Source organism: Natator depressus, chromosome 24 (genome assembly GCF_965152275.1).
Source record: "Natator depressus isolate rNatDep1 chromosome 24, rNatDep2.hap1, whole genome shotgun sequence".
Classification (NCBI taxonomy): Eukaryota; Metazoa; Chordata; order Testudines; family Cheloniidae; genus Natator; species Natator depressus.
Window position 1 is genome coordinate 19,588,998 of NC_134257.1, and position 23,623 is coordinate 19,612,620.

General features: G+C 61.7%; 2 protein-coding genes across 2 annotated transcripts; both read left to right on the plus strand.

Annotated features, from left to right (window-relative positions):
- Positions 1-1,245: 1,245 nt before the first annotated feature.
- Positions 1,246-7,410, plus strand: LYPD3 (LY6/PLAUR domain containing 3). The gene is made up of 5 exons (XM_074938814.1): positions 1,246-1,312; positions 2,964-3,095; positions 4,028-4,198; positions 4,290-4,433; positions 6,962-7,410. Exons 1-5 carry the CDS (start codon positions 1,246-1,248, stop codon positions 7,408-7,410), a joined length of 963 nt encoding a protein of 320 aa, XP_074794915.1.
- A 5,602-nt stretch (positions 7,411-13,012) lies between these two features.
- LOC141977213 (chemerin-like receptor 1) lies at positions 13,013-22,384 on the plus strand. The gene is made up of 2 exons (XM_074938581.1): positions 13,013-13,048; positions 21,377-22,384. Exons 1-2 carry the CDS (start codon positions 13,013-13,015, stop codon positions 22,382-22,384), a joined length of 1,044 nt encoding a protein of 347 aa, XP_074794682.1.
- The last annotated feature ends 1,239 nt before the right edge of the window (positions 22,385-23,623 follow it).

Genomic DNA, 23,623 nt, shown 5'->3' on the forward strand with positions numbered 1-23,623 from the left:
CGCCCTGGGGTGCAGGGGGGCGGGTGAGACAAGGGAGGGGCAGCTGCTTGTCTGGACTCGGGGGTCTGTTCCCAGCTGCACCCCAATATCCTGGATGTCAGGCCTCTTCCTCCCCTCCTGAGCAGCCTCGGGGTCCGCCCAGGCTGGGGTCGGGGTCCTGGGGGGGCACTGTATTGCAGGGGGGGCAGAGCTACCCAACAACACACACAGCACCTCCACACATGCTCATACCCCCACCCACCTACCCAGCAAAACACAACCCTGCTCGGGAGAGAACCCAGGCGTCCTGGCTCCCAGCCCCCTGCTCTAACCACTATACCTGGTGTCTAGGGGGCTGGTTGCCACACCTATGAGCACCCATGTTGGCTGCGTGTTTTGTGACTCCTCCGGGCCAGGGCTGAGGCTGGGCCCTCGGTGCCAGCTCATGCCAGGGGCCAGGCGCTGAGTCAGTGCTGACCTCAGTGCCCTCAGGCAGCGATACGGGGCCCCAGGGCAGGCTGGGGTCACTCAATAAGTCAGTGTGTCCTGCTGACCCAGTCCTGGCCCCAAGGCCTCAGGGTGACGCTAGGGGGCTCACCAGGGGGTGCTGGGCCACAGGGCAGGGGACACAGCTGGGGGCACCGTGCTGAGGGGGAGCAGGACAGGGGGGCTCAGCAGGAAGGCAGGGGCCACAGCCAGGGGGACTCCCTGGGGGGCGCTGTGCTGTGGGGAGCAGGGCAGGGGGCTCACAGGGGTCGCCCTGGGGTGGGAGGTTCAGAAGGGAGGTGGGGGACTCAGCAGGGGGCGCTGTGCTGCGGGGAGCGGGGCAGGGGACTGGGCACCGGCTGCCGTGCCATGGGGAGCTGGTTGGGGGCGCTTACCCCTCGCCGTTGCTGGGGGCCTCCCCAGTTCCGATCCGCCCCGAGGCCTCCCCGGGCTCCTGCTCCCCCCGGTGCTGAGCCCCCAGCGTTGAAGCTGCCCCGCGAAGGCGTTGCCCGCTCCCCCGACTGGCCGGACCGGTTCCTGGCAGAGCCACCGCCCTGGTACCGACGCGCCGGGGCTTGGTTCTGGGGAGGCAACGTGAATAATCACCGGCCCGGGGCCCCGCAGCAAAGCCAGGGAAGGTGGGATGTGCAAGGGGGGGGTGGGGACGCCCCGCCCCATCTGCTTCCTCTTATTTATCGTCTTAGCTTAGCGCTGGCAGCCGGAGTCGCGTGGAAGCTGCCGGGAGCCGAGAGAACCCGCCTGGTCGAGGCAGACGCAGCCATGGGAGCCCCCCGCCCCCCGAGAGCCGGCCCCCTTCTCCTGCTGGCGGCCGCACTGCTCCTCCAAGGTACGGGGCCCGGGAGCACACCGCTCCAGAGGGGACGAGACTGGGGGTACCCCCCCCGCCCCCCGGGTTGGAGGGGTCGATCGGGCCCAGGGCACATTGATGGGGTGTTTTCATCTCAGCTGCATCTGCCAGGGGAACCCTGCTCCTTGGAGAGAATGACTGAGTCATGGCATGATAATCCAGCCCCAGGCCGGGGGGCTGGCTGGGGAATGGGGACATGGAGCCTTTCCCCTCTAGGGGGCGCCGGCTCCCATCCAGTCCCAGAGTGGTGGCCTGGCTGGCTCAGGGGGGCAAGGAATGGGGCACAGGGCCTTTCCCCTCTAGGATCTCCTGGAGAGGTGACTCCCAGCTCACCGACCCCCCCTTCCCCAGTTCTGGGGGCTGGCTATTGACTCTGTTCTCCATGCTGGAATGGGAGGGGGCAGCCGTTAGGGCCATGGGATTGGGGGGGGGGGCGGGAGTGCCGTGCCTGCTGGGACAGGTTGCTCCACCTGGAATGGGTCTGGGGCACAGTGCCAACTGGGAGGACTCCTCCCAGGGACGCCAGCCTCACCCCGGGGTGGGGTCACCCCCATCCTGGAGCTGACACAGCCACCCACTGGAAAAGGGGGAGGTCTGTCGCCCGTGCAAGTGTTTGTGAGAAATGGTGCAAAACAGAAGTGCAAATGCAAGTGCAAGCTCCCAGACAAATGGTGCGAAGAGGAAAGCCAGCGTGCAAGCGTCCGTGGGAACGCCTGGAGAAAATGGTGCAAAGAGGAGGGGAAAGGTGGCAAATCTCTGCAAATGTACAGTGGAAATAACGCAACGAGGGCAGGGAGATGGGCCACCCGCCATGAGAATTTACAGAGCCGGGGGCAGGGGGGTCCAGAGAGGAGGGAAAGTGAGCGCACTTCTAGCGAGTTAAAACTGGTGCAAAAGGGGAGAGGAAATGTGCCACCGAATTTCTACGAAGATGCACAGGGGCGTAAAACACAGGCAGACCCACTCGAATGTTTATGAAGCAGGAGTTTGGGGAACAATCCATGAGGCGGAGAAACGGGACAATTGACATGTAAAATTACACAGGAAACGTGTCACCCGGGAAAGGGTCCAAATTGACATGCCAAGCTATGTGGGAAAGGTGCAAATTGGCACGTAAGATGATGTGAAAATTGACATGCAAAATTACATGGGACAACATAAAAATTAACAAGCAAAGTTGTAAGGGAAAGGTGAAAATTAACGTCATTTGTCATGTTTCCGTGTAATTTGACGTGCTAATTTTCACCTTTCTTTGCAAATTTGCATAATAACTTTCACGTGGCCCCATGTCGATTGTCACGTCTCCGTGTCATTTGACATGCAACATTACAAGGGAAAGGTGAAAATTGTACAGACGGAGTTATACAGGGAAACTTGTGAATTCACACGGAAAAGTGCAAAAGTGGCGAGGGAAGGGTGCAAATCTGCGTGCAAAAGCAGGTGAGAATCTGTGCAAGGAGGAGAGGGAGCCGTGCAAACAGCCGTGCAAAATTACCCGGGAAAACGCACAAATGTCACCTGCCTTTGAGAGATTAGGGGTCCCTCCACTACCGGGGACAGGCCCAGGCAGGTCCCCGCACAGGTGTGCCAGCCACGCTGGGTTTCACAGGGATTCCTTCCCCCCACGCAGGAGCCACGGCCCTGGAGTGCCACAGCTGTGTGGAGCGCAGCGACGGCGGCTGCAGCCCCGAGAAGATGAAGACGATCTCGTGTCCCACCAACACCCAAGTGTGCATGGAAACCGTGGCGGCCGTGAAATGGAGTGAGTGGGCCCTCGGGGTGAGGGCTGGGAGCCAGGGCTCCTGGGTTCTATCCCTGGCTCTGGGAGGTGACTGGGTGTCACGGAGTGTGGGGGAGTCCAGGCCCTGCACCCCTCTTCCTGGGATTCACTGAGACTCTCAGCCAGCCAGTAAAACAGAAGGTTTATTGGACAACAGGAACACAGTCCAAAACAGAGCTTGTGGGTACACCCAGGACCCCTCAGTGAAGTCCTTCTGGGGGAGCAGGGAGCTTAGACCCCAGCCCTGGGGTTCCCTGTCTTCCTCCACCCAGCCCCAAACTGAAACTAAACCCACCGAGCAGGTTCCCTGCTGCAGCCTCCGTCCACATTCCTGGGCAGAGGTGTCACCTCCCCCTCCCCCTCCTGGCTCAGGTGACAGGCTCTCAGGTCTCCCATCCCCAGGGCACATTCCCAGGTCAACACTCCCCCCTCCCTGCTGCGTCACATCGTCACACTGGGGTCTAGTGGTTGGAGCAGGGCAGGCTGGGGACAGGACTCCTGGGTTCTCTCCCTGGCTTTGGGAGGGGTGTGGAGTCTAGTGGTTAGAGCGGGGAGGCTGGGTTCTAGCCCTGGCTCTGGGAGGTTGGAGCAGGGGAGGCTGCGGACAGGACTCCTGCGTTCTTTCCCCAGCTCTGGGAGGGGAGGGGAGTCTAGTGATTAGAGCAGGGGGGCTAGGAGCTAGGACTCCTGGGTTCTAGCCCTGAGTCTGGGAGGCAACTGGGGTCTAGTGGTTGGAGCAGGGCAGGCTGGGGACAGGACTCCTGGGTTCTAGCCCTGGCTCGGGGAGGGGAGTGGGGTCTAGTGGGTTAGAGAAGGGGGAGCTGGATTCCGTCTCCATGTCTGGGAGGGGGAAGCTGGGATCCAGGACGCCTGGGTTCTCTCCCAGCTCGCTCACCCCTCGGCTGTCTCCCCAGGCCACGGGCAGTTCCTGGTGGGCGAGAAGGGCTGCGGCCTGGGCAGACCGGGCACCAACGACAAGGGCGTGGACCTGCACGGCATCCTCGCCTTCTCCCAGGTGCACAATTGCAACAGCAGCCGCTGCAACTCCCGGCTGGACATCCAGGCCATGGCGCTGCAGCCGATGGGTAAGTGCCCCACCGGGGGGAGGAGGGTGCGGGGAGGGGCCAGCCCCCCACCTCCTCCTCTCGAACTGCCCCCCCTTTGTCTGGTCGCCAGGTAACGAGAGCGCCCGGGTGCCCAACGGGCTGGAGTGCTACAGCTGCCAAGGCAACGAGGCCTGCTCTCCCAGCAACGCCACGGTGGTGAAGTGCTACGACGGGTACCAGGGCTGCTTCCACGGCAACGTCACCATGAAAGTCGGTGAGGCCCGGGCGGGAGGCTCAGAGGCAGCCCCTTCTGGGGCGAGGCGCGGCAGCTGTTTGGCCGCCGCAGGGAGCCGTTTCGGGTGGGAAGCCAGGGCGGCTCAGGGGAGCCAGGTGCAATCCCCACAATGGCGGGCTGGCCAGGACACCGGGGTTCGCGCCCCGACGGGGGGGCCAAGGGCCTGGCAGATCTTTGCAAATCGTGCTCTGGCCGTGCATCTCTCCCCCCCACTCCAAACTCCCGGAAAGGCAGCCCCTGATGCAGCACAGCGCCCCCTTGTGGTGCATCCGGGCCAGCCCTGACTGCCGGAGGGGGGCCCCCCCGCTTCCAGTCCATAGCACTGCGCCCCCTAGTGGCACATTTGGCCCAGCACGGACAGCCAGGGGAGGGCCCGCCCACTCCCTAGAGCACACCGCCCCCTTGTGGTGCATCGGGGCCAGCCCTGACTGCCAGAGGAGGGGCCCCCCTGCTCCCGGTCCATAGCACTGCGCCCCCTAGTGGCACATTGGGGCCAGCATGGATAGCCAGGGGAGGACCCCCCCACTGCCTAGATCACAGTGCCTCCTAGTGGTGCATCCGGGCCAGCCCTGACTGCCGGAGGAGGGCCCCCCCGCTCCCGGTCCATAGCACTGCGCCCCCTAGTGGCACATTGGGCCCAGCACAGAGAGCCAGGGGAGGGCCCCCCCACTCCCTACAGCACAGTGCCCCCTCGTGGTGCATCGGGGCCAGCCCTGACTGCCAGAGGAGGGGGCCCCCTGCTCCCGGTCCATAGCACTGCGCCCCCTAGTGGCACATTGGGCCCAGCACAGAGAGCCAGGGGAGGGCCCCCCCACTCCCTACAGCACAGCGCCCCCTCGTGGTGCATCGGGGCCAGCCCTGACTGCCAGAGGAGGGGCCCCCCTGCTCCCGGTCCATAGCACTGCGCCCCCTAGTGGCACATTGGGGCCAGCACAGACAGCCAGGGGAGGGCCCCCCCACTCCCTACAGCACAGTGTCCCCTTGTGGTGCATCGGGGCCAGCCCTGACTGCCGGAGGAGGGCCCCCCCGCTCCCGGTCCATAGCACTGCGCCCCCTAGTGGCACATTGGGGCCCGCACAGACAGCCAGGGGAGGGCCCCCCCACTCCCTACAGCACAGCGCCCCCTCGTGGTGCATCGGGGCCAGCCCTGACTGCCAGAGGAGGGGCCCCCCCGCTTCCGGTCCATAGCACTGCGCCCCCTAGTGGCACATTGGGGCCCGCACAGACAGCCAGGGGTGGGCCCCCCCACTCCCTACAGCACAGTGCCCCCTCGTGGTGCATCGGGGCCAGCCCTGACTGCCAGAGGAGGGGCCCCCCGCTCCCGGTCCATAGCACTGGGCCCCCTAGTGGCACATTGGGGCCAGCACTGACAGCAAGGGGAGGGCCCCCCCACTCCCTACAGCACAGCGCCCCCTCGTGGTGCATCAGGGCCAGCCCTGACTGCCGGAGGAGGGGCCCCCCGCTCCCGGTCCATAGCACTGGGCCCCCTAGTGGCACATTGGGGCCAGCACAGAGAGCCAGGGGAGGGCCCCCCCACTCCCTACAGCACAGCGCCCCCTAGTGGTGCATCGGGGCCAGCCCTGACTGCCGGAGGAGGGCCACCCTGTTCCCGGTCCATAGCACTGCGCCCCCTAGTGGCACATTGGGCCCAGCACGGAGAGCCAGGGAGGCCCCCCCCACTCCCTAGAGCACAGCGCCCCCTTGTGGTGCATCGGGGCCAGCCCTGACTGCCGGAGGAGGGCTCCCCGCTCCCGGTCCATAGCACTGCGCCCCCTAGTGGCACATTGGGGCCAGCACGAGAGCCAGGGGAGGGCCCCCCCACTCCCTACAGCACAGCGCCCCCTCGTGGTGCATCGGGGCCAGCACCAACAACCAGGGGCGGGCCCCCTGTTTCCCCCACACACACTCCCTACAGCAGAGCCAGGGCCAGATGAACCTTTCGTGGGCCCAGCGCCACACATATTTGTGGGCCCCCATGGGGCCACGGAGCCTGGCGTGGGAATGTCGGTCCCCACAGCAAGGGGCCAGTCAGGGGCAATGGGGCATGGCAGGGGCGGCCCTACCCCTCCCAGCCCAGTGCGAGGGCACCATTTACAGCCCGGCAGTTGCCAGACGCACGCTGGGCCTCCCAGCCCTCTGCTGCCAGCGCGCCCCCTTCCCCTCGGGGGCTGGCGGGGTCTCGGGGCGCAGGGCAGGCGGAGCAGGCCGGGGCCCCTTCTGAGCATGGACTTGTGCACTGAGCACAGCACCCCCTACTGGTGCATCGGGGCCAGCACTGACAGCCAGGGGAGGGGCCCCCCACTCCCTACAGCCCCTAGTGGCGCATCGGGGCCAGCCCCAACGGCCGAGGAGGGCCCCTACCCTGTTCACATAGCACAGCGCCCCCTCCTGGTGCATCGGGGCCAGCACCGGCAGCCGGGAGAGGGTCCCCAGCCCGCTCCCTGCAGCACAGTGCCCCCCAGCGCCGCGGCCCCGCCCCTGACTCTCCCCCGTCCCGTCTCCTCCAGGCAACTTCTCGCTGAGCCGCCCCATCAAGGGCTGCGTGCAGGACAAGGACTGCACCAAGGAGGCAAAGGGCAGTGTGGCCGTCAGCCTGGTGGGCTCCTGCTGCTCCGGCCACCTCTGCAACAGGGACCTGACCAACAAGACCTTCTTCGCCCCCATCATCCCCCGCCTGGAGGTCATGCCCGGCCACGGGGCCAACGCCACAGCCAATGCCACGGCCACGGCCACGGCCGCCACCACGGCCCCCGCCGCAGTCACCGCCGCCGCCACGCCTGCGCCGCCGGACCACGGGGACCACGAGGACCTCATCCGGGACGACCGCCGCGTCACCGTGGAGAGCGAGCGGCGGAACAACCCGGGCGTCAAGCTGCCAGACGGCGGGAACGGGGGCGCGGCGGGGCTGAGCGCCTCGGCCTGGCTGGTCTTGCTCGGGTCTGCCTTGCTCCTGTGAAGGGGGCACCAAGGAGGGGAAACAGCACGAGACGCCCCCCCCCTTTGCCCCCCCACCCATCACCCCCACCCCCGTTCCGCTGGCCAGCCTCCCCCTGAGTTCTTCAACTCCAGCCAGGCTTCGGCCTGTGCACAGTGGCCATCTTCTTAGTTGAGCAGCAGCTCTTGACGCCAGGCCGGGTCGTCCCTGTTGGTGCCGCCAGGCGGGGCTAAGTCTGCAGGTTGCATCTTCGTGTGTCAGAGCCCCATCCTCACGACACCTGGCCTTCCCTTCGGCCTCCCCGCAGCAGCCATCGTGGTCTGGAAGCGGCGTGGCTTGATGTCCCTCTCAGGCATCTTTTGTAGTTTCCCCGTCACGCAAAGCCTCCATGGTTTTGTTTGACCATCAGGGAGCCCTTCTCATGGCACCACCACAAATCCAGGCTTCCCTTTGGCTTGCACAAGGCAGCCATCTTGGTTGCACGTGGCCTAGTTTTGCCTACTTGCAGTGGCCAACTTGTTTTTTAAGTGGGGGGGGAAACGACACGGAGGGGGAAGAGCGACACTACCCCTGCCCTCCAGAACAAATTCCCACATGCTGCCTTCCCAAATCGCAGGCCACATTCTTATAGCAGTGCAGCAAATTCAGGCTTCTCTTCAGCCTGCGCACGGCGGCCATCTTGTTTCTACACGGCCTAGTTTGAGCCCAGTCTGGGGAGGGCTGTGACGGCCGCCATTTTCTGTTCGCTTGGGTGGATCCCATCCCTTCTTCACCTCGCCGAGGCGTGTGTTTTGCCACGCCAATGCACCTTCGAGCTTTTGTGTTATCCGCCAACACTGGGCAGCCATCTTGTTTCTTTATGCAACACCAGTTGACATCTGTCTAAGGAAGGTGGCCGCTGCTTGGTCTTCGCTCCCCGGGGCAGCGTCCCAAGGCTGCTCTAAATCAAATACAGGACTACATGCAGCAGCCATCTTGCCATTATTCTGGGTCAGCCATTTTGTCTCCAGCCAACAGGATAGTGGGTCCCGTTGCCATGGCTCCGAAGGTAACTCAGGCTTCTAACAGCCTGCTAGGCCTCAGAATTGGGACCCACAGACATTGGGAAGGGATGCCTAGTCTATGCCCCCTCCCCACACACACACACACAAAGCTGGTTGTGGAAGATGGCGCAACAAGATGGCCACTGGCGCGGTGGCCTGGGCACAACAATGGGAAGAAAAGGGCACTTGTGGCTTGGTGGGCTTGGGCACTCTCTCCCCCGCCACCACCTTGCCGGCTGGGTATTTAGCCCCAATAATGGGGTCCCAGCGCAGCTTCCCATCCTTCCACCAGCCCCGGTGGCACAGCTCAGAGAAGGATGGGAAAGTGCTAAGAGAGCGGAGGGGTCAACGAGTTCCTCATGGCCCCACTGGGGCAATAGAGACTATCCCGGATCAGCCCCACAGGCCCATCCAGCCCGATATCCCGCCTCCTCCCTGCTCCCCCACCCAGATCAGACCCATGGGCCCATCCACCCTGGTGTCCCTGCTACCTAAAACCTCTGGCCCCATTACGCCCCCTCACTGTGCAATATTCCCCTTCCTGACCTCTCAGCTCAGCACATGCCCTGGAGCCTGCGGGTGAGGCGTCCCGGAATCATTCTCCCAGCTGGCACGGCTGCAGCTGCCCTTCCCAATGTAAATAGTTTCAGAGACTCAACTCTCACCATGGGAAGGGGGCCAGGAATTCCTGGGGAAGGGTTTAAAGGCTCATTAATAAAAGGATTGTAGCTGTGTTTAAAGGGGTCTAGCTCTGTTTCTTTGGGGGGTCTGATTTTTTGTCTGGGTCAGTGGCTGTCTTAACATCCCCGCCCTGCTCTGTTTAAGGAAAATGTTTCTTTTAGCATCAGTGGGGCCAGATCCCCAGCTTGGTGGGGAACGGGACATGGGGACTTCCCCTTCAGTGGGCATCACTTCTGATCTGGGCCCCCACCATGCAGGGCACTGCAAAAACCCCCCTGGACTGGGCTCGGAGCCCCAGTCAGGTCAGACACGCTCCCTGCCCTGAGGCACATACTACATAGAGAAGGATGATTACCCCCGACTTTACAGATGGGAAACTGAGGCACAGAGAGGCGCTGAAGCAAGGTCACCCAGCGAGTTAATGTCAGGGTTACAAATTGAACCCAGCTGTCTGGGTTCAACCCAGACCCTTTACCACAAGACCTTCAACATTTCCTAGGCTGGAATGGTCCCTTGGGATCATCCCCTAATGGAGCCCCGATGCAGCTCGAATCAGGGCCCAAATCCAGCTGAGAGGAAGGACTGGGGCAGCCTGGGACCCAGTACACCTGCGTTCCAACCCTCGCTATGCAGTCCCTCGGGCAAGGGGCGCTCTGTGCGTCAGTTTCCCCACCACCCATTTGGGGATAATAGCCCTGCCCTCCCCCATGGGGGGCAGGGAGGGTGACTAGGATCAATGTGTTAAAAACTGCAAGGTCCCCAGAGGCCACAGTGATGGGCAGACCAGGACTCTAGCCACTGACCCGAAACATCAAGGAGGGCTGATGGCAAAGCCAGGCAGGGGGGCGATCTCCCTCGCGTTCGGGCCCCTAGAGAGCATCTCTGTCACCCCACCTGGCCCTGGTTTGGCCCACCTCTGGACCGTGCCGCCCCGCCCGCACACCGGGTACAGGGGCTTGCCGGGCCGCAAGGCAGGAGCTCCCTGAACGCCGTCCCGTGAGATGAAATTGGCAGCACCAAGCACGTCAGCGCCGCTGGCTCCGAGCAGGCAGGTCATACCTGGCGCCCTGATGCCCCAGCACAGGCCTCTGAAAGGAAGCCGTAGCTATCAGCAGGATCAGCCTCATCATCTCTACAGCTCGGTATCTCCCGATCACGATCACCGTGAGCAACCTCCCGCCTCGCAGAGTATCACAGGCCCTTTCTCCGAGCAGCCTTGAGGTTTCTGCTCTGCTCGAGGCACGCGAGATAACACCTGATAGACAGATTTCAGGCCCCCGGCCCAGGGAGCTTTTTGCAACTGAGTCTGTCCTAGGCCAGGGCAGAGGGCTTCAGCCTGCACGTAGAGCACAGGTTCCCCTCACACCCCAGCTCTGTCGGTGCCCCGCAATGCTGACCCACAGCCCCCTGCTAGCCAAGGCCTGGGCTCCCCCTCTACATACAGCTTTAAAGTCTATCGGGCCAGATCCCCAGTTGATGTAAATTCAGTGCTGTTACAGCCAATTGACCCCAGCTGGGGATCTGGCCCTATTGACTTAAATGGAGCTACGGCTGATTGACATCTTTATTAACGATCTGGATGGTGGGATGGATTGCACCCTCAGCAAGTTCAGGCTGGCACTAAACTGGGGGAGAAGTAGATACGCTGGAGGGTTGGGATAGGGTCCAGAGTGACCTAGACAAATGGGAGGACTGGGCCAAAAGAAATCCGATGAGGTTCAACAAGGACAAATGCAGAGTCCTGCACTTAGGACGGAAGAATCCCATGTACCGCTACAGACTAGGGACCGAATGGCTCGGCAGCAGTTCTGCAGAAAAGGACCTAGGGGTTACAGAGGACGAGAAGCTGGATATGAGTCAACAGTGTGCCCTTGTTGCCAAGAAGGCCTATGGCATTTTGGGCTGCATTAGTGGGAGCGTTGCCAGCAGATCAAGGGAAGTGATTATTCCCCTCTATTGGTGAGGCCACATCTGGAGTACTGGGTCCAGTTTTGGGCCCCCCACTACAGAAGGGATGTGGACAAATTGGAGAGAGTCCAGCGGAGGGCAACGAAAATGATTAGGGGGCTGGAGCACATGACTTACGAGGGGAGGCTGAGGGACCTGGGCTTATTTCGTCTGCAGAAGAGAAGAGTGAGGGGGGATTTGATAGCAGCCTTAAACTACATGAGGGGGGTTCCAAAGAGGGTGGAGCTCGGCTGTTCTCAGTGGTGGCAGATGACAGAACGAGGAGCAATGGTCCAAAGTTGCAGTGGGGGAGGTCGAGGTTGGAGATTAGGAAACACTATTTCACTAGGAGGGTGGTGAAGCACTGGAATGGGTTCCCTAGGGAGGAGGTGGAATCTCCATCCTTTGAGGTGTTTAAGGCCCGGCTTGACAAAGCCCTGGCTGGGATGATTTAGTTGGGGTTGGTCCTGCTTTGAGCAGGGGGTGGGACTAGATAACCTCCTGAGGTCCCCTCCAAGCCTGATATTCTATGGTTCTATGACCCCAGCTAGGATCTGGCCCCATTGACTCCAATGGAGCTACGGCCGATTGACCCCAGCTGGGGTCTGGCCCTTATTTTGTTCCCCATAAGTGGTTGCCCCTGACGGGCCCCCAGCTCTCAATCTTGGGGTGGGGGCGTGAGCTCCTGGATGCCCTCCAGCAGAGGGGGACTGCTGAAAAACAGGAAACACAGTGTTGAAATCAAAACCCCAGCTCGAGACGTTTGAGAACATGGCCAGATAATTATCTTGCTGAACAAGAACAATCTGCTGCTGAAGCTGCTGCGACTTGGCTTCCCTGCAGCACCCGAGGGGTTAATGCCCTGCTGCTCAAAAGCCAGGAGAATCATTGTTGCCATGGCTGGTGTAGATGGCAGCAGCAGGTGGGATTCCTATGTTGGCACCAGAGGAGCGCTCAGCCCCAGCATTGTGGATAAGAAAGTGCTGATGGGAAATCTAGCTAGACAAGCAACGTGATCTAGTGAGTAAGGACATAGGGCTGGGAGCTAGGACTCCTGGGTTCTCTCCCTGGCTCTGGGAGGGGAGTGGGGTCTAGCAGTTAGAAGAGGGGGGGCAGGGAGTAATGTGGGCAGTTTCTCACAGGGCGTCTGCGGCAGAGCAGGGAACAGAACCCAGGAGTCTGGAGTCCCAGGCATCTCAGCCACAAGCCCCTGGTGCTACGCGGCCCCACGAGAGACACAACGACGCAGCATCAATTAAGAAGCTTCATCAAGGAAAATCCAGGCCAAGGCCACAAGGCGCTGCCAGGCCCAGCCATCGCCGTCAGGAGGCACTTGTGTTGCAGTCAGGCCCCTGCTCAGGATCGTGGCCCCACTGCGCCAGGGGCTGCACAGATGCATTGCAGGAGACGATCCCTGCCCCAGAACCAGTTGCACCAGTATAGCCATTATCCCCTATGGGGAGCTAAAGGAGTGGCTCCATTTGCTGGCAGCACTAGTGCAGCTGTTATCCCCCTGCGCCCCAGCCCCTAGAGGGGCATGTTGCTGTCCTTTCCCCCCAGCATCCTGGTTCCTCATCCGTCAGAGACCTCTACACCTGCGGAGGACGTAGGAGAGCCAGGATATCCAGCCCCCCAGGCCCCCATGACCCCTGCCCCCCCCCCCCACCGTCCAGTCCCCTTCAGGAGACACCAGGCTGGGACTGCCCATGCTGAGCCCTCCCCCCATCCTCCGCACCTGAGATCTCCTGCTCCCAGCCCTGCCTCGTGCTGCTCTCCTGGGGAGGGGACCACGCTCCCCCCCAGAAGGGGTGCATCTAATCACTTCCTGCCAGTGCCCCGGCTTTACCCGACTTCCTACCTTCTGCGCAGCCTGCAGAGCCCCAGCGCCAGGATTGCAGACAGCGCTGAGAGGAACGAGCCCTGGTCTATCTCCAACCACAGCTCCCTGGCCCATGGCATCCCCCGTCCCCACCAGGAGCTGGGGGCAGGTAAGTCCAAGCCTTGATTTGACAGAGATTGCAGGGAGCCAGCCATGCAGCAGGGACAGCCATCTACCGGCACCAGAGATGGGGAGAGCCCATGTCCCCATCCCTCCCAGCAGCCGAGACAGAGAGAACCCAGAGACCTGCCCCACTGTCCAGCCAAAGAGGGTCCCCAGTGGAACCCAGAGCCCCACTCCCACTCCCCTCCCAGAACCAGAGGGAGAACCCAAGAGTCCTGGCTCCCAGCCCTCCTCGTGTAACCATTAGACCCCACTCCCCTCCCAGTGCTAGGGATAGAACCCAGGAGTCCTGAGTCCCGGCCCCACCTTTTCTAACACTGGAGTGGGGGTGTGCATAGAGGGCAGCAGCCAGGACTCCTGGGTCCCTCGCAGCAGGCTGCTACCCCAGCACTGGACACGCCCAGCGGAGTCAGGCCACCAAGCCAGCCTGTGGGTCAGGTGAAGCGCGAGGGCACTGGAGCGCACCTGTAACAAGGGCCTCATCATCAAGTGTGGGGGGGTCTCCAGTGGGGTCCTGCGGGGATTGGGTCGTGCCCTGCGCTAGTTACCGCTGGGATCGGTGTCCGGGAAGGGAACATCAAACCCTCCCAGCTAACCTCAGCAGAAGGCCCAGAAATCGGGAAATTCCGAGGGGGCCGGGGCAGGGACCCAGAGCACGCGGGCAAACGCCGGGCGGTTTAACACGTCCGCACGTCCCCGCCCACGGCAAGGAACCGCAAATGTCAGCCCGGGGCACTCCCCTGGGGGGTAGCGACTCTGGAACAGATCTGGGGTGATGGCAGAGAGTCGGCTGGACTGGGGCTAACGCCGCCCTGGGCAGTGTAAGCAGGGATCTCGAGGAGCAGGGAGGGGATTTTCCCTCTGGAGCTGACCCGGGGGTGACTCTAGGTCCGGTTCTGGGGCACACAGTCAGTCGGGGAGGGGTCAGAGCAGAGCCCCGAGGACGATTTGAGGGTTCGAAGCCCTGCCGCAGAGAGAGTGATGCCAGGAGCTCCACCTCGTGTGGTGAGCCCAGGGCAGGCTCCGGGGCAACGTGATCCCCATCTGTCCGTCCCTACGCGGGGAGCAGAGAGTTGATCAGGGCTGGTCAGTTTTTACCGGGGTGGGGTGGAATTAACCATTGGGACCATGCACCAGGGCCGAGGGGGATTCTCCTTCCCCGGCAGATTTTCAGTTCATACTGGGGGTTTTCCTAAAAGAGCAGCTCTGGGGATGGTTTCAGGGGCGGTCTCTGGCCTGAGCTAACGTGGGGTCAGGCTAGACGGCCACAGGGGCCCCTGCTGGCCGGGGATCTGGCAATGACTAAAATCAGGTGAATACCCACGGGGCAGCTAGAGACTATCCCAGTTGGCTCAGGGGGTGAATGGAGCAAGAGGGGTACTAAATAATGGGGTACGGCGAAAGAGCCAGGACTCCTGGGTTCTCTCCCCGGCTTTGGGAGGGAAGTGAGGTCTAGTGGGTTAGAGCGAGGTGTGCTGGGAGCCAGGACTCCTGGGTTCTATCCCTGGCTCTGGGAGGAGTGTGGGGTCGAGTGGGTTAGAGCAGGGGGGGATGGGAGCCAGGACTCCTGGGTTCTCTCCCCAGCTCTGGGAGGGGTGTGGGGTCTAGTGGTTAAAGCCATGGGGTCTGGGAGCCAGGACTCCTGGGTTCTCTTCCCGGCTCTGACTCTCTGTGTGACCTCCAGAGAGTCCTTTCACCTCAGTTTCCTCTAGTACAAGTCGGGGTCGATGCTGCTGAAGCTGGTGGGGAGGAAGAGCTGGGCCCCCCCGTAGCCACAGCTCAGGAGGGGCTGAGTGGCTCTCCAAAGGACGGGGCCCTGTAGCACAAACCCGGGGTTGGTACCCACCCCCCCCGGGGGAAGCTGGCTGTGTGTGGCACAGCAGGCTGGCGGGGAGGGAACACGAGGTTAGCACCTGGGAACAGAAATCCCCTGAGACAAGAGGTCCCGGAGCTGTCTGGGGGGGCAGAATAGCAGGGGCTGCGAGTCGGGAGTGAGGGGCTATCACGGAGTGTGGGGGAGTCCGGGCCCTGCACCCCTCTTCCTGGGATTCACCGAGACTCTCAGCCGGCCAGTAAAACAGAAGGTTTATTGGACAACAGGAACACAGTCCAAAACAGAGCTTGTGGGTACCCCCAGGACCCCTCAGTCAAGTCCTTCTGGGGGAGCAGGGAGCTTAGACCCCAGCCCTGGGGTTCCCTGCATTCCTCCACCCAGCCCCAAACTGAAACTAGCCCCCCCACCCCCCCAGCAGGCTCCCTCCTGCAGCCTGTCTTCACACTCCTGGGCAGAGGTGTCACCTCCCCCTCCCCCTCCCCCTCCTGGCTCAGGTGACAGGCTCTCAGGTCTCCCACCCCCAGTGAAACCCCCCTGCCACATTCCCAGGTCAACACTCCCCCCTCCCCGCTGCGTCACTAACACGGAGTCCCCGGGCGATGCTCTGGACCTGCTCCCCACGAAGCCAGGCAGGACTCTGGGGGAGCCTCCTCTCGGGGAGCACCCTGTCTGTGGGACACACAGCTCACCTGGCTTCCACCTTCCTAGGTCTGACCTCGGAGCATTCAGCATCCTCTACCCCTCTGTGCGCTTCCCACAGTGAGTCTGCTCATGCGGGGCTCCTGGGGAAGCCAGAGGGTCCTGCACCCCAACTCCGCAGTCAGACGGGACTCTCAGCCAGCCAGTAAAACAGAGGTTTATTAGATGACAGGAACATGGTCTAACACAGAGCTTGCAGGTGCAGAGAACAGGACCCCTCAGCTGGGTCCATTTGGGGGGGCAGTGAGCCAGACAACCCCGTCTGCCCTTCACTCCATGTCCCAGCCAGCCCCCAACTCAAACTCCCTCCAGCCCCCGCTCCTCTGGGCTTTCCCCTTTCCCCGGGCCAGGAGGGCACCTGATTCCTTTGTTCTCCAACCCTTTAGCTCTCACCTTGCAGGGGGAAGGGCCAGGCCATCAGTTGCCAGGAAACAGGGTGTCGGCCATTCTCTGTGTCTAGACCCCTGCACACACCTGCCCTCTAGGGCTCTGCAACGATCATACACCCTTCTGCCACCCCCTAGATACTTAAGAACTGCATAGGGGAAACTGAGGCACCCCCACACTATTCAGAGGAAACATTAAGAACAGTCCCCCTTGGTCACATCTCTCCCCCCTTCGAGATCGAACTGAGCGGGGTCACTTTAGCCGGTGACCTGGGGAAGTTCGAAGCCACCAACGTTCCCATGGATGCCCCAGCATCTCTCCCATTCCTTGGTAGGAGTTACACCAGGCCCCTCCAGTTTCATGCCCTCCCTTAGGTCGCGGGTGGTCAATAGCACTCGCAGGCCGCATGTGGGAAGGTTTATGTGGCCCGTGCCCTTTGGCCATCCCAAAACCACAGGGGGTCAAACTGGGATTGGGTCTTCTCCCCAGCAAGCTGGCCAAACACAGCCACTTGGTTATAGGACCATTTAACTTTCTTAGCAGCTTTCACTTCATCTGAGACCTTCTCAAAGCTCTCCACACTGGATCCTTCAAGCGGAAAGTCAGTGGATCCATTCACAACAGAACATTTCTGGCTGTTAGGAACTGAAACTTTCTTGATTAATTTCAGAGTAACAGCCGTGTTAGTCTGTATTCGCAAAAAGAACAGGAGGACTTGTGGCACCTTAGAGACTAACCAATTTATTTGAGCATAAGCTTTCGTGAGCTACAGCTCACTTCATCGGATGCATACTGTGGAAAGTGTAGAAGATCTTATTATATACATACAAAGCATGAAACAATACCTCCTCCCACCCCACTCTCCTGCTGGTAATAGCTTATCTAAAGTGATCACTCTCCTTACAATGTGTATGATAATCAAGTTGGGCCATTTCCAGCACAAATCCAGGTTTTCTCACCCCCCCCCACACACAAAAACTCACTCTCAACAGACTCTTTCTGGGTCTCCCTTACATCCAGAATTACCTCTGGCCCATCCGGTGGATTCCTACACAATCCCCTTTCAGGCAAACTGACAGACTTCCTAGATAAAAGGCTAGAAGCATTCTTCTTCCCTTTGCCACACACGAGTTCAGGAATCTTTTTCTTCTTGCTACAGGTTTCCACACCCTCAGTAGGAAACACACTCAAATCGCCTTCATGCTCTCCTTGTGCCCTGGCTAGGATCTCACCCTGATTAGTCAGAGTTGCTCCACCCTTTCCCAACAAGACACTAGCAACAGGCAAAATACAAGCACCAGAATTGTCTGGTCTCTGGGATTTTACATAGACCCTAACTGGATGCGACCTAGTTACAGGGCCATTCTCCCGAGCAGACACAAACTTAGGACCCTTCCCTTCCTGGGCTTTAGCTGGATCCAGAACCAACTCTGAGACAACTGCACGACCCTCAACCGTCACAGGCTGAAAGGCCCCTTCTGTCTGCTCCACAGACAAAGAAGAGCCGGACACACTTTCTCCTTTCGCAGACACACAGCTTGGGATCTCATTCCCCTTGTCCCAGCACACAAGGCTGGTCACAGACAACTGCTTGGAGCTCAGGGTAGCTCCCTCCACAGGCAAGTCAATACCCCTGACAGACACAGGCACGTTTCCTTCACTAAAAAGAAAAGGAGGACTTGTGGCACCTTAGAGACTAACCAATTTATTTGAGCATAAGGTTTCGTGAGCTACAGCTCACTTCATGCCACAAGTACTCCTTTTCTTTTTGCGAATATAGACTAACATGGCTGTTACTCTGAAACCTGTCCCTGTGCAGAAAGAGAGGGTTGAGCCTTGGAAAGTTCACCAAGGCACAGTTCATCGTGCAGCTGGAGGAGGATGACCGCTCTAAGGAGCAGATTCCTGACCCCAAATGGGGCTCTAGCAGGATCTGGGAGCACCTGGAGTGGGAGCCAGGCATCCCCAAGACTCCTGTCCCCGACCAGACAAGGGTCTTCACGATCGGGTTCCCCATCGGGGGATCGGAGACGGACAGGATTGGAGCTGAGTCCGAGAGAGCAAGAGGACTGTGAGAGACACGAGAGCCCGAGAAAGAGCTGCAGAAGCAGCAGCAGCATGAACTGGCGGAGAGGCCTAGGGGACTTCCCCGGGGTGAGTGGGGATAGACCGGGCCCGGGGTGCCAGTTCCGCAGGGAACCTCGAGAGTAAATTGCTGCCCCTGGTTAAGGAGGGGAGGATGTGGATGCCACCTCACTGCCTTTGAGCAGGCTGGAGATTTGAACCAGGGGGACCCTGCGGAAAAGCCCCGGTGTCTAGCTCCCTTGCTGGGTCCCAAGGCCACAGACTCCATCAGCCAGATGGGTGGGGCGGTGGACAGGCTCCCCCTCCTCGTCCCAACCTATATGTCTGTGTGGAGTTTCCTGGGGCCAGGCCCCTCGGACCCCCAGTGGGAGCGGAAGGTGATGGTCAATGGGGAGACATTCCTGGGGTGGCGAGATCCTGGGACACAGAGAACTGTTGTCAGGCCCTGGGTGGTGCAGCCTCAGATGCTGAGGGGCTGGGTGAGCTGGGTGAGGGTCCCAGGGATGTAGCCCCTCGCCCTGCCTGTGGCCCAGATCCCTGTGCAGACCCAGGAGGGGTGGGGCTGGCTGGTCGTTGGGGTTCTCCAGGACACCAGTTGCGAGACCCTGTTGTGGGGCGACTGTCTCTTTGGGACAGGATCCAGGCCCTGCTCCGGTAACTGCCGAGGGTTTGAATTTGAATCCAGGGAACCAATCAGTGGAGCGGGGGCTCCCGCTGGCTCTGATGCACTGAGGAAAGCAGCGAGCTCGCTGCCTACCCCACTGGGACAGCAAGGGCAGCGCTGAGCACAGTGGGAGCTGAGACCCCAGCTGAGTGGGGGAGACACAGGCAGGGCAGGGGATCTGTTGGGAGTGGCAAGGTGCTGGGTAAGGAAAGTCTGGATGAGCCTAGGCAGCCTTGTGAGCTGATGGATGTGTCTAGTCAGCAGGGTGGGAAGGCCAGGAGAGTGGCAGATGAGTGTCCCTGGACCTTACCTGTTAGCTGGGTGGAGAAGTGTGACAGTGAAGGAAACAGGTTTCAGAGTAACAGCCGTGTTAGTCTGTATTTGCAAAAAGAAAAGGAGGACTTGTGGCACCTTAAGGTGCCACAAGTCCTCCTTTTCTTTCTGCACAGGGTTACAATGTCCTTCTTAAGGAGACGGTGACAGGCCGTCGCTCCGCTCTTCCCAAGTTGTTGTGGACTCACAGGCCTGTGTGCTCTCAGCTCCCCACGGTTTCCAGGGAGAACCCCTAGTGTGCCAGCCCTTCTAGAGGTCACCACCTCTCTGCCAGGGTCGAGCTGCAAACTCCTCCGCCCCGGGACCGCTCGCTGCAATCCCCAGGGGAACCCTGTTACTGCAAAAGTCCTTCTCTCTCCCAGGGCCAAACCCCAGGCTCCTCCGCCCCTGAGACTGCTCACCGCAGTCCCCAGGAGGACCCCATGACTGCACAGTCCTTCTCGCTGGTCACACACTCCCAGGGGTTAACCGCCCCCCGAAACCGCTCCTCTCTGAGCCTTCAGCACGCCTGGTCCTCGTCAATCCCCCTTCGTTTTACTGCTCCCCCGTCACTTACTGCAGGAAGCGCCATCCACGGGGTGCAGTACATCCCACCGCTGCCACCAGTTGTCACGGAGTCCCTGGGCGATGCTCTGGAACTGCTCCCCATGAAGCCAGGCAGGACTCTGGGGAAGTCTCCTTTCTGTGAGCAGCCTGTCTGCAGGACACAGCTCACCCGGCTCCACCTTCCTGGGTCTGACCTCGGAGCATTCAGCATCCTCTGCCCCTCCGTACGCTTCCCCCAGCGAGTCCGTCCAGACGGGGTCCTGGGGAAGCCAGAGGGTCCTGCCCCCCAACTCCGCAGACAGACGGGACTCTCAGCCAGCCAGTAAAACAGAGGTTTATTGGACAACAGGAACACCGTCCAAAACAGAGCTTGTGGGGACACCCAGGACCCCTCAGTCAAGTCCTTCTGGGGGAGCAGGGAGCTTAGACCCCAGCCCTGGGGTTCCCTGTGTTCCTCCACCCAGCCCCAAACTGAACTAAACCCACCCAGCAGGTTCCCTGCTGCAGCCTCCGTCCACATTCCTGGGCAGAGGTGTCACCTCCCCCTCCCCCTCCTGGCTCAGGTGACAGGCTCTCAGGTCTCCCGTCCCCAATGAAACCCCCCTGCCACATTCCCAGGTCAACACTCCCCCTCCTCAGGCATCGACAGAGCTTGGCGAGGAGGGGGTTGGGAGAGGAGGGGCTGCGGGACAGGAGTGATGGGCACTGGCAGAGGTGGGGGGGGAGACAGCAGAGGCTGCGTATTGGGAGTAGGGTCACCAAATTTCTAATTGCACAAAACCGAATGCACTAGCCCTGTCCCCTACCCCAAGCCCTCCCCGAGGCTCCCCCCCCCCCCCCCGCTCTCACTTTCCTTGGGCTGGGGCAGGGGATTGTGCTGCGGGGCTCCAGCTGGGGGTGTGGGCTCTCGGATGGGGGCGGGGACGAGGGGTTTGGGGTCCAGGAGGGGGCTCTGGGACAGAGGGAGGGAGTGCAGGGTGCGGGCCCTGGGAGGGACTTTGGGTGAGGGAGGAGGTGCAGGTTCCAGCAGGGAGTGCAGGGTGCCGGCCCTGGGAGGGAGTTTGGGTGCAGGAGGGGGCTCAGGGCTGGGGGTAGGGTGCAGGAGGGGGGTGCAGGTTCCAGGAGGGAGTTTGGGTGTGGGCTCCAAGAGGGGGCTCAGGGCTGGGGCAGGAGGATGGGGTGCAGGGAGGGGTGCAAGCTCTGGGAGGGAGTTTGGGTACGGAAGGGGGCTCAGGGCTGGGGGTGGGGTGCGGGTTCCAGGAGGGAGTTAGGGTGCGGGAGGGGGTTCCGATTTGGGGCAGGAGTTCGGGGTGCAGGCTCCGGCCAGGGGGCGCTTACTTCAGGCAGTTCCCAGCCAGCGGCGCAGTGGGGCTAAGCCAGGCTCCACGCTGCTCCCGGAAGAGGCCGCCATGTCCGGCTCATAGGCGCAGGGGCGGCCAGGCAGCTCTGTGCGGTGCGCACTGCCCACTCCCACAGGTACCGCCCCCGCAGCTCCCATTGGCCGCGGTTCCCGGCCAATGGGAGCTGCAGAGCCAGCACTCAAGGGCAGGGGCCTCATACGGAGCCTCCCTGGCAGCCCTGGAGCCTGGCTTAGCCCCACCACGCCGCCAACCGGACTTTTAACGGCCCAGTCAGCGGTGCTGACCGGAGCCGCCAGGGTCCCTTTTCGACCAGGCGTTACAGTCGAAAACCGGACACCTGGCAACCCTAGTCGGGACTGAGGGGCACCGGCCAGGCCACGTGCTAAAGCAGTCACCTCTCCCCAGGTTTCCGGCAACGCCACCCCACCCGTGGCCAACATCAGCGCCACACACACCTCCAACGTCCTCAACCAGCTCTCGGTGGCCATCTTCGTGGTCTCCACCCTGCTGGGCCTGGTGGGCAACGGCCTGGTGGTCTGGGTCACCACCTTCCGCATGCGCCGGACGGTCAACTCGATCTGGTTCCTGAGCCTGGCGCTGGCCGACCTGCTCTACTCCCTGCTGCTGCCCTTCTACGCCGCCAAGACCGCCGCGGACAATCACTGGGCCTTCGGCAACTTCCTCTGCAAAGCCGTCAACTCCCTCCTGTTCCTCAGCATGTTCGCCAGCGTCTTCCAGCTGACGCTCATCTCGGCCGATCGCTGCCTGCTGGTGGCCCGGCCCATCTGCGCCCAGCGGCTCCGCACGCCGCGCTGGGCCTGGGGGGCGGCCGGCGGGGCCTGGCTGCTGGCCGGGGCTTTCTCGGTCCCCTACCTGGTCTTCCGGCGGGTGAGCTGCCAGGCCGAGCGCTGCAGATGCGTCAACAATTTTGGGGAGGGGGCGACGGGGGTGGCCCGGAAGCAGGCCCTGATCGCGGTGCGGTTCGTGGCCGGCTTCCTGGCGCCGCTGCTGGTCATCACGGCCTGCCACGCGGTCGTGGTGCTGCGGGCCGGGCACCGGGGCCGCCGGCCCGGCCGCACGGCCAAGGTGGTGGCCGCCGTGGTGCTGAGCTTCTTCCTCTGCTGGCTGCCCTACCACGTCTTCAACTTCCTGCACGGCTCGCCGCACAACCGGGCGGCCATCCGGGTGGGCGCCTCCCTGGCCTTCAGCCTCACCTGCCTGGGCTGCTTCCTCAACCCCCTGCTCTACGCCTTCCTGGGCCGCCGCTTCCAGGAGGGGCTGCGGGGCAGCAGCCGCGCCCGCTGGCTGGAGGCCGCCCTGGCCGAGGACTCGCTGGGCTGCGGCCGCGGGCGCCGGCGCAACCGCTCGCTGGGCTCCACCACCTCCTCTGAGCTGCGGGTGCCGCAGCCGTGACGGGGCGGGGGGCGGGGGCCAGGGCCTCGGGGGCGGGGGAGCGGGGGGCAGCTGTGGGAGCGCTCCGAGCAAGACGTGCCGGGAGCAGTGCATGCTGGGAGCCCTGGGCCGCACCGGAGCAGTGCATGCTGGGAGGCCGTGGGCCGCGCCGGAGCAGGGCATGCTGGGAGCCCTGGGCCGCGCCGGAGCAGGGCATGCTGGGAGCCCTGGGCTGTGCCGGAGCAGTGCATGCTGGGAGGCTGTGGGCCGCGCCGGAGCAGTGCATGCTGGGAACTCTTTCCCTCATTGGCCACACCGGAGCAATAACGGGCCACGCCCCTTTCCCACGCTGCAGGAACTCGGTGGTGCTCACTGGCCGCCGCCCCCACAGGGTGGGAGGGGCTGTTACAAGGCTGTGGCCGTGGCGGTTGCTGTGGATACCACCCCGTGGCCACCATTTTGGGGCCTGATTTTCAGACCGCGGCGGAGTGATTCCTAAAGCCAGGCTCTCTTTATACGGACGACTCAGATCTACTTTTGTGACGTCGACCACTCCATTGGTTGGTGTATCCTTCCACCGATTAAGGCAGTCCGTCCCAAAAAAAAGAACTCTGGAAATCCAGCCCCCTTTATACAGGAGCCGGCTCTACTTTCAAGGGACACCAACTGAGCATCCTTCCGCCACCAAAGGAGTCCCTCAAAACATAGGTCTCAAAACTGGACTCTTTTTATACAGGAGCCGGATCTACTTTCAGTATATGCTGATTGTGTGTCCTTCTGCCAAAAAAAATAGTCCCTCAAAAAAAAATAGCGGAAAACCAGGCCCTTTTCGTACAGAAGCCCTGTGACGTTCCTCCATAACTTGTGCGTGTGTCCTTCCACCAAACAATAAAAGGTAAAATAGCCCCTTAAAAATCTTAAAATAAAGCTCCATCTTACGCAGGTACCGGGACTACTTCCTTTGTCATCGTCTCGCGCTCTGTTTTGTGGCCTTCCACCACAAAATATAGTCCCTGAAACACACATGGGAAAGCTGCGCCCTTTAAATACAAGGGCTGGGCCTTATTACGCCCCCCCGTCTGTCTTCTTCCACTCAAAAGAAGTAGTCCACCCCACAAGTAGAGGGCGTCTCCTTGTCTCCTTTGTATCCTGTCCCAGACAGATGAACGCCAGCAAAAATAGCCCCTCCAATAAGCATCCTGAGAGGCATGCTCTGTGATACAGGCCAGAACTCCCCCGCCCTCCCCCTGAGCTTTGTAT